Below are 9629 nucleotides of genomic sequence, written 5' to 3'. Positions count from 1 at the left end.
ATAGCATAAAACACAGAAGCCATTCAGGAAAAGTTTGAGAATTGGACGACCTAAAAAGTTTTTATATTCTGCATGGGAAAACCACCAAAAGCGAAGTCAACAGACAAAAGGCAAATTAGGGAGAAATATTTGCAGCTCACGTAGTAGACAATGGCATCTTCATTCTATGAAGAGCTACAATGAATCAATAGGAAACAGAAAACCTCTTTGATAAGCACACGAGCAATTCACAGAAAATGCAATATTCATGCCCATCGAAAATATTTTCGATGTTCTATTTCACTCAGAATTAAGAAACGGTACAAATCAGAACAAGTACCATTTTCACATAGCAGACTAGACAGCAATTGAAAGCTTGGTGAGACCCAGTTTCAGCGAGGACGTGGGAAAACAGGCATATTCACGTGAACCGCCTGTTGCCACAAAATCTGCCACAATCTCATCGGGCGGCAAACCGGTGATATCTGTAAAATTAAGAATATTCATGCTTTTTGACCTATTGTTTCTACTCCCAGGCATTTACCCTGCGTAGATATCTTCTCTCAGGTTTGAATGTTTGTGAAAGGCGGGGAGCGGATGTAAACTCCATCAGCAGAGGATCAGCTACATATGTTTCTGTTACGCTATATCAAAGACAGCTCATCTTTTTTTTTTTTTTTAATGGGAAAAGATCCTCTACGCACTGTCATGGGGAGCAGAGTTGGCACCCCAAAATATGCCTTTCTGGGGATATTGATTATTTTCAGCTGGTTATTTTTAAGAAACAAAAGAGTAAGGAAAATCTTTGACCTCCCCCTGGATGCCTAAAAGAATTTAGATGGAGGACCTGCTCCCGGAAGGCGCTGTCCTCGCGGGTCACCACAGTTGAATATGAACTCGTGTGACAGACAGGGAGGAGCCTGGCGAGGCCCCGTCAGGTAAACGTGCTCTCTGTGCCCCGCTGCTAAGGATGGCCCAGCGAACACTCACGGACCAACCATTCGCTCTTCATCTCCATGGGAACCGCCTCCCAGCCCTCCGAAGTCCCAAACCACACCCCCCCCACCTTCTCCTTGGCTCAAGATGGCACAGGAGCCTCAACTGCCCCGTCCGTCCCTGGGTCTCATGGTCTTAACGGAACCCCCATGTGTACCCACGTCATAAGTTTGGTTATTTTCTCCTTTTAATCTGTCTCAGGTCAATCTGATGACCACTCGAGCCTGAAGAACTTAGGAAGGCAGAAGGAAAATTCCTTTTTACTCCCCGCAGAGGCATGGAATCAGAATGACAAGCGGAAGATAGGAAAAGGAGGCTTGACGTTGAGATTTCGGAAGCGGTGCGTTATTTGCGGGTCTTTCATTTGTTTTTTTTTTTGTTGTTGTTCGTTTGTTTCTTTTCTCATATTCCGCTCCACCATCTCGACTGGAAAGTCGCGAATGAATCGTGCATTATTTGGGTTGCGACGAGATCCGTGAACAGAGGAGTGGAAGGCGGAGACCCAGAGAGACGGACTCTTTGGGAGGAAGAAGTCAGTTCGAGGAGCTGAAAGGCCCAGGTGCTGGCTGAGCTGTCTGTGTGGATACCGAAGGTGACGAAGGAGCAGCGATGAGAAGAAAAGCAGAAAGTCAGGGGCCGGAGGGCCGTGAGGAGGGCAGAAAAGCACCGCGGGAGGAAGAAAGAACTAAGACGGGGAAACGGCGACGGGAAGCAGAGGCCGCGTCCCACATCCGCAAGGCCAGAGGAGGCGGGGTCCGGACCAGGAGCCGGTCGCCCGTTGACGAGGCTGCAGGGACGGCCGCGCCTTCGGGACAGAGCCCCGGTTTCCCGTGACGAGAGGAAGGGAGGAGTCTGGGAGGCCTAAGGATGTAGGGGAGTTTGCAGATGATGGACCATGAGTTTCAGAGACTCGTTTGGGTTGTTTGATTTTTTTTTTTTTACGCATCTTCGCACATTTTCCTGTGCCTGTGAATTTTCAGAAAGGATGTAAAAGACACTGTTAGCATCCTGGGGCGATGTGTCCATCTACAGAGGATGAGCCTTAAATTCCTCCTCGGCCCTGGGGCAGACGCATCCCCGAGAGGACCCCCAGAGAGGGCAGGAAGTAACCACAGATCTCTGACAGCCCCACGAATTTGGCCGTGTGTGGTTTTGTTTTGGTTTTTTTTGACAAACGCCTTCCCACAGCTGGGCCTCAGTTTCCATGTGTGTGAAGTGGGGCTCGTGGGCCGTGTTTTCTCTTGGTCCCCTCTGGCTCTGATGGTCTATGAGCCTCCGGGGAGCCAGCTCCGGGTCCGGCCCTCTGCTGGGCAAATCAGACCAGAGAGGCACAGAGCAGACACGAGAAGCCAACAGCATCGTCCGATGGGAGCACAAAGCCCAATAAAACACACTCCTTCACACAGACGGTGTTACCTAGTTACACACACACACGCACGCACGCACGCACACCAGGCAGGAACACCCAGGACCACTCACACGTGTCATCACCCACGTCCTTCTCCACAACGCACCTGTGGTCACGTTACCGTGCCCAGCAATACCACGTCACATGCACAGTGTCCCACAGCCACCGTCTTCCAAAACCTCAGGCCCCCAGACCCCCACCGACCTTGAGCAGGTGAGGCAACTGCTGTGTGGCCAGGTCTTTAAACTCACTGACGCTGAGGCTGTCCTTCCAGACCTCTTTCCTGGCAAAGGAGAAGAAGGTGTTGATCACCATGTCGATGGCCGCCTCCAGCTCGGTCAGCGGCTCCTCAGCCATCAGGCCCCCGGGGCTGGAGCGGACTCCTCACAGGGCTGAGCGGTGGGAGGAGGAAGCAGAGAGGGAGAGTCAGGGTTAGGCCGGATTATTCACTGAGGCCCCCTCACTGAGACTCCCTCAGCAGACCCCACACCTTCCCTGCCCTGGGTGCCACCTCTGGCCTCTGCCCAGGAGAGGCAGGGCGGGGAAGGAAGGAGGGGACAGATAAGTTCTCAGGGCAGGGAGCACCTCCCTGTGGGTGGGGGAAGGGGTGTTCATTCCAGGAACCCCTACTTCTCAAGACCTCACAGTCTGGGGATCTTCCTGGGACTTGGGGACCCCCATGTGGTGGCTCCTTGGTCTGGACAGCCCTCTGTCCAGAGGGGCTTTGGGTCTGAGGGCCCTCTCGGGAGCCCTCTGTCTCCTGGCTCAGTGACAAGGACCCTTTCTTGGATTTGGAATCTCACCCAGCCTCGAAGGGTCAGGAGGATGTTTGTCTCCAAAGCTTGTTTGTATGGGGACCCAGTCTCCACCCCACAGCCCTGAGCGGCTCCTCCCAGCAGAGCAGAGCCGGTCAGCAGCGCCGGTCTGGCCAATGCCCAGCGGTAGTCAGGGCTGGCTCTGTCTGGACAGACCCGACCTCCCGGCGGCCCCTCCCCGTCCCCCGCACGGCCAGCTGGGCAGAGTGCTGGGCCCACGACACTGCAGGCTCCCGCCTCTGTCTCCCAGCGACAGAGGTCCTGGACGGGCCTCGCCAACTGCCAGCACCCAGGAAGGGCTTGGTCCTGGCACACACAGCCCCGCGGGACAGGCTGGAGTAAGGGGCCATGCCAACTCAGCCTCCCTTTTCCGCCCCGTCCCCACGCCCCCGAGGACTGTGGCCTGATACTTCCCCACACGCACATCCTGAATCCCAGTCTGAGCTGCCTCTGGGGGAGGGACCTGGGATCCCAAGGAAGAAAAAGGCTCCCTCCAGAGTTAGGGGGACAAGACTCACCGGAGCGAGTCGCAGAGATGGGGTGCAGCAGGCGGAAGCCGCCGGGTTGAGGTTTGTAGCCGCCCGGCAGGGAGGCCAGCGCCCTTCCCGAGCCCGGAGGTGTCAAGTTTCCTGGTCGATTCTGAAAAAAGGAGCCGCCCATCACGCCCGGCACCCCCCTCCCGCCTGGCGCCCCCCTCCCGCCTGGCGCCCGGCCATCCGCCCTGGAACTCCCGTTTCCCCCCAGCCCAGCCCACGCGTGTCCTCGCTTGGTGGGAGGAGGACCTGCCTGGAGCTGCAGGGCCAGATCCCAAGTCGGGGAGCCTCTGCCCCCGCCTCCCACGTCCACTCAGGCCTGCGTGTGCTGGTGCCCAGGTGACTGCGGGTTGAAGACCCAGCTGAGGGGGCTCAGGCTTGAGAGGCCTTGTCTAAGACACGGCGCACCTCAGCCGGGGACCCCGCAGCCCAAGACCCCTCAGCCGATCCCAGACTGAGACCCCCACAGACAGAGGGGGATCGGACTGGGGCCCCTGCCAATGTAAGAAACGTCCAAACCTGTAGAGAATTTTTATGAGTTTCTTTGAGCCAAACTGACCACAGCAGCCGGGAAAGCAAAATCTCAAAGACTGAGAGAAAATGCTCCAGGAGGGTGGCACTGACCCGACTTGTTTCGTGCTGGAATCAGAGGAGGAGCCTGCGGGGGGCTGATCAGGAAGGCGGGAGAAAGCCGGGGGGTGCTCTGGGGGAGGCGGGGGACAAAAAGCAAAACGGAGGGACACGCACTTCTCCTACACCTGTGGGTGCAGGCCAGGCGACGTTCACACAGAGAGATGGTCCCGGGGACCGGAGGACAGTGAGGGGCTCTGTGCTCAGGTGGGAGGTTGTGCCCTGAGGGGTCTAGAGGAGGAGACGACTCTGACCTTTCCAAGGTCTGTTATCTTAGATGCAAAAAGAAGATAGGCAGACATTTTCGGTAAAGGCTGACCTTCCTCAAGGAGGCCACAGGCCTAGGACGGGACCACCTGTCATGACCCACAGTTAGTTAGGGATTTTCGATTTCAGGCCGCCCGTGTGGTGACTCTCAGGCTCTGAGTCTGTAGGACCCACCGGGCCAGCCTCCCCGAGCTTGTCAGGCTTTGAGTGTGACCCCGTTTTCATCCACACCCCCGTAGAGGAGGCCCAATGTCGAAAGCCCTCAGTGGGGTCCCACGCTGAAACCTCCAAGGATGACTCCTGAGACTGGATTATTCACCGGGGCCCCCTCGCTGAGACTCCCTCAGCAGACTCCACACCTTCCCTGCCCAGCTGGCCGCAAGGGGTACCAGTATGGCAGGGAGGGGCTTCTTAGAGTCCTTCTCAGGCCCTTTCCCACCTCCCTCCTGGGCCCTGCCCGTTGGGGCCCAGCAGGCGGGGGAGGCGGCCGAGGCTGGAGAACAGGACACAGGGCAGCTTGTTCCAGCCCAGGAGACAGAGGGCGCCTCTGTCCACTCCTGGCCCCTCGCCCCGCCGGGTGTTTGTCTGTGAGGGGGTGGAGCCAGTGCGGAGGGGGTCGGCCGGGGGAGGCCGACAGAAGACAGGTCTCCACACACAGCTCTCGGAGCCACATTTGCAGCCTCGTCTGTCTGTCCAGAACCTGCTCCCACCTGAGGCCCAGGCTAACAGTGAGTACCCTGTCCCATCCTGCCCTGGCCAGCGTGGGGGAAAGGGGACTGCCTGGGCAGGACTCAAGGAGGGGGTGATGGCCCTGGTCTGCGATCTGGGGGAGACGGGGGCCAGAAGGTGGTAAGAGGAGACAGGGGGAGCTCAGAGGGAAGTCTGGAAACTCAGTGCCTGAGGATGCCAGCGGGGAACCCAGCCTCCGAGCTTCCAGAAGACCAGACCCTCCCCCCTCGGAGCCTTCAGCGCCCTGCCTGGGCTCCTCCATCTCCCAGGCGCTGCGTGGTGGGGGGCAGCCCTCGGCTCACTTCCAGTGGGGTGAGAATGACTGAGCAGATGGAACAGCTGCTTCTGTCCATCCCGCTCCAGCCTCAGCCTCCGCCACCCCACCCGGCCTTGCCAGGAGCTCGGGGCCCAGGGGAGTCTGGGGGTGGCAGAGCATGGACCACACGATGTCAGGAGCAGTGGGCGCTGGGGAATGGCACCCACTCCCCACGCGCCCTTTCTCCCCGTCCTCTTCCCGGCCCAGACGTCCGGACTCCTCCGCCCTCCCATTCTTCTCTGTTTTCCCACCCGCCCCCTCCCTGCCATGGTCCTCCCAGAACTGCCCCCGCATGAAATGCCTGGCTGCCGGAGGCCTCCAGGCCACCTCCGGCTTCCCCTCTGGGACGGGGCCGGTAACCGAGCCACGGGCCTCCCTCCCGCACATGCCCCTTATCCCCTCCATCAGCCCGGCTTGGGTTCCATCTTCCCCACGTCTCTGTGACAACCACTTCTCATGTCCGGAGTTCAGGTGACACTCACAAGGGCCCCATTGAACGGCTGGGATATCATCTGATCGGGGCCTATTGTCCAGCCCCTCAGGCCTGGGGAAGGATGGAGACACCTGATCTAAGACACCTGAGCTGCCCCCTGAGGCCGTGGAGGGGCTGACTGTCCCAAGACCAAGGGGAAGAGGCCCCCTGGCATGGCGGTCCCCTCTCCTCGACAGACCCCTCCACTTTCTTCCTCCTCTCTCCCCACCCCTCGAACTCCGACTGACCCCCAACACATACCAGCCCCCTTCTCCCTCATGCCACTGTCCCCACATCGACCGGGCTGGGCCTGGGGGTGGGCGTGGCCGGCAGCGGGGACGAGACCACACGGGCCTCCTCCCGCCCCTCCCTGGAAGCTCTGGGTCCCAGAGAAGGCTCAGACCACCCGTTGGAAGGGCCGATTCTGCAGAGAAGATAAAAGAAGCCAAAGTAGGGGAAATGGAGGTGTACCCCAGGGACTCCAAATTGCCACGTTCAGGAGGGAACAGAGCTGAAGGACCAAAAGAGACCCCCAACGCACCCCCCATCTGCTGGCAGGAAGCTCGGAGGCCGTGAGACCCTCTAACCGTGAACCCTGGGCCACGCTCCCCATCAGGCCTAACGAGGGTGCCAGACTGACTCTGTGGGCAGCAGAGTCCAGGCTACAGGGAGGAGCCCGGCCCACCAGCCCCAACAGCAGAGCTTGGCTATGCGAGGCGGCAAGGTCCAGGGTAGAAATGGAGCCAGAGGAAGCCTGGCTGGGTCCTGTGACCACCCCTGCCTGCCTGCCACACCCTCCCCAGCATCTGCCCAAGCAGCCAGGAGACACTGCAGTCCACTGCAGGCCTCTAGAGCCAGGCCCCAAACCCTGACTCCCTCTGGCTGGGGTACGGATCGAGGGACACAGAGGACGGGTCTGGACTTAGACATCTAGGTCCCCTACATCGTACAAGCCCAGGAAAAGGTCAGTCGTGCTGAGACTCCAGTCTCGCGGCTATTGGGGCTGGGGGGCCAGGGCCAGGTCTGAGAGGTCCCCTCGCCCCAAACCCAGGTATCCTGAGCATGCTCCCCCCGCTCACTTCCATGGTGGGGGGTGGGTAGGTGAGCTTCGCAATGGGATCGGAGCTGGAGACGGCGATGGAAACGCTCATCAACGTGTTCCACACCCACTCGGGCAAGGAGGGGGACAAGTACAAGCTGAGCAAGAAGGAGCTGAAGGAGCTCCTGCAGACCGAGCTCTCCGGCTTCCTCGACGTGAGCACGGGGCGGGGCACGGGGTGGAGCGGGCCGGGGCTGGGGCAACAGAGTGGGCGCCTCCCTGCCATCGCCCCTCCCCACCCAGCTCAGCCCAATCATCTTCCTCTCCCAGGCTTCTCTCCCGGGTTTTCCCAGGCTCCCCTGCTCCTCCCGGTTCAAGTCAAAGTACCAGGCCCTGCGTAGGTGCATCAGGAACAAGGCTTATAGCCCAGAAGGGAAAGACTGATGCTCGACAGTAAATCTAGAACACCGGGAAGCACACAGAGCCTAAACAGAGGGGCCAGAGAGGATCACGGGAGAACGTGACCCTGACCGAAGTGGGACAGCTTCTCCACGGAAGTGGCACTTGAGCCATAGCTTTCCAATGGGGGACTATTAGGGTAAATGTACGGATTTTAGGAGGAGGTATCTGCATGAGTCGAAGCCTGGCAGAAAGGGCTCCGAGCAAGATGGCAGGACAGGTAAACGCTGTGCTTGCCACCTCCCATGACCGCAGCGAAATTACAACTAAATTCTAGAACAATCAACCTCGAGAACTCTCTGAAGACTAGCTGGACAGAACTCCTGTAACTAAGGATATAAAGCAGAGGCCACGCCGAGGCTGAAAGAAAAAAAAAATTAAAATTAAAAAAAAAAGCATGGTAGGAAAAAGAATATAATGCACGCTCAGTAGTTTTGGCTGGAGTGAGGGATGGATGCAGAAGAGTAGGCTGAAGGAGAAGCCAGTAGAAAGTGCACAGGCTCTGAGGTTTTATTAGACCTGGGTTCAAATGCTGGTGCTGCTACTTTGTAGCTAATAATGTACATATCATTTAAACAGCAAGTGTCCATTTGTTTCTTCCCTAGAATGGGAATAATGAAACCCACTTCATACTATTTGTTTGAATTAAATGAGACAATGCTTATAAAGCTCCTAGTGTAGTGCTTGTCCCACTGTGGGCACTCAACCTATGATAATTGATTCGATCACTCTGCCTTGTTGAGGAGCTTATTCTGTAGGCGACAGACGGCCACAAGTGTTTGTCAGTTTTGAGGAGGGCAACGGATGAGTCTCATAATTATATATAGTGCTCCCTCTTGCGCATCTCTGCCTCCTCCCCAAACCACCACCCCCCCTTGCCTCTAGCTCGGTGCTATCCATCTCTAGACAACTATCCATCTCCTCCCTTCACAGGCCCAGAAGGATGCAGATGCTGTGGACAAGGTGATGAAGGAGCTGGACGAGAACGGAGACGGGGAGGTGGACTTCCAGGAGTATGTGGTGCTGGTGGCGGCCCTCACCGTGGCCTGTAACAACTTCTTCTGGGAGAACAGTTGAGCAGATGGCCCCAGTGGGCAGCGCCCTTCCCCTTGGCCCTGCCATACCTGCCCCTATACCCGGCTTCACCCTCACCCCATTTTTCCCTCCGCATAGTTCCACCCTTGCCCACCTTCCAACAAGGGCGCAAGAGTAGTGGGCCAGGCCTGCAACTCGTCTTTCATTAAAGGCTCCTCTCTCACCAGTCCCTGACTGTCTCTTTTGGGCTCTGGAACTGGGTGGGGAAGTGGTCGGGCTCAGGCCCAACCTGCCTTATGAGGCTGGATCTTATCTGGAGAGAGGTCAAGGGACCACCACCCCTTCCTGCGTGAGCAATGTTTAAGGCCCAGGACGGTAGGGGTTCAAGGCACCAGCCGGAAGTGGAGGAGACATCAGCTTCTCAGCTATAAAGGCAGAAGAATCATTTCCCCTCGACCTTCAAAGAATATTTAGAGGCTCTTCCGTGTGCTAGACATTGTGTAGGAACTGGGGACACAGCAGTGAACGAAACAAAGAGGACCCTCACCCTCACGCAGGTAGAGCCCAGTAAGGGCGCCAGACCATTAAACCCAGACATGAATTCCGGCAAGGACATCGAAAGGATCCTGACGCGCACGGATGGGGTGGAGGGACGGTCGACGATGTGTTCATTCACTCATTCTTCAAACGTTTGGGCATTTTATCGTGTACCCAGGCACTCGGAAAAAATCCCATATACGTCTCCGTCAAAATCCACATGGTTGGCAGATGAAGAGGGAGGACACAGAAGGGGGAGCGGGGACTCGAAGGTCCCCGCCGAATTAGGATTTAACAATAATCAGGCCAAATCGGGGAGGGGCGTGAAGCGGAGACCGCGGCGGGCGGCAGCGGCGCGCTCCCAGCCCTGACCCCGGGGTCGGCGGGCGCGACGGTGGCGCTGCGCTCCGCGGC

The 9629-nt window shown here is 57.8% G+C and overlaps 2 protein-coding genes across 4 annotated transcripts in view; one reads left to right on the top strand and one right to left on the bottom strand.

Annotated features, from left to right (window-relative positions):
* The window catches only part of S100A13 (S100 calcium binding protein A13), a 9612-nt gene extending 5343 nt beyond the window's left edge, over positions 1–4269 (bottom strand). Inside the window, exons 1-3 of one of the 3 annotated variants that reach the window (XM_039849865.1) lie at positions 4251–4269; positions 3717–3837; positions 2588–2775 (exon numbers count right to left, since the gene is read on the bottom strand). In XM_039849865.1, the coding sequence (XP_039705799.1) occupies positions 2588–2740 (153 nt within the window). In that variant the 5' untranslated portion in view covers positions 2741–2775; positions 3717–3837; positions 4251–4269. The other 2 variants (XM_039849867.1, XM_039849866.1) reach the window with 2 other exon arrangements.
* A 959-nt stretch (positions 4270–5228) lies between these two features.
* S100A1 (S100 calcium binding protein A1) lies at positions 5229–8904 on the top strand. The gene is made up of 3 exons (XM_039849854.1): positions 5229–5356; positions 7247–7399; positions 8577–8904. Exons 2-3 carry the CDS (start codon positions 7259–7261, stop codon positions 8718–8720), a joined length of 285 nt encoding a protein of 94 aa, XP_039705788.1. The 5' UTR covers positions 5229–5356; positions 7247–7258; the 3' UTR covers positions 8721–8904.
* Positions 8905–9629: the final 725 nt, after the last annotated feature.

This window comes from Pteropus medius, unplaced genomic scaffold, assembly GCF_902729225.1.
Source record: "Pteropus medius unplaced genomic scaffold, Ma_sr-lr_union100, whole genome shotgun sequence".
Classification (NCBI taxonomy): Eukaryota; Metazoa; Chordata; class Mammalia; order Chiroptera; family Pteropodidae; genus Pteropus; species Pteropus medius.
This window is presented reverse-complemented; position numbering and strand designations above follow the sequence as displayed.

Bases quoted from the DNA above. Each gene is read 5' to 3' on its own strand.
- S100A1 (XM_039849854.1), top strand. From the start codon at position 7,259: ATGGGATCGGAGCTGGAGACGGCGATGGAAACGCTCATCAACGTGTTC. The intron at 7,400-8,576 runs GTGAGCACGGGG...CTCCCTTCACAG, and splicing joins AGCTCTCCGGCTTCCTCGAC to GCCCAGAAGGATGCAGATGC.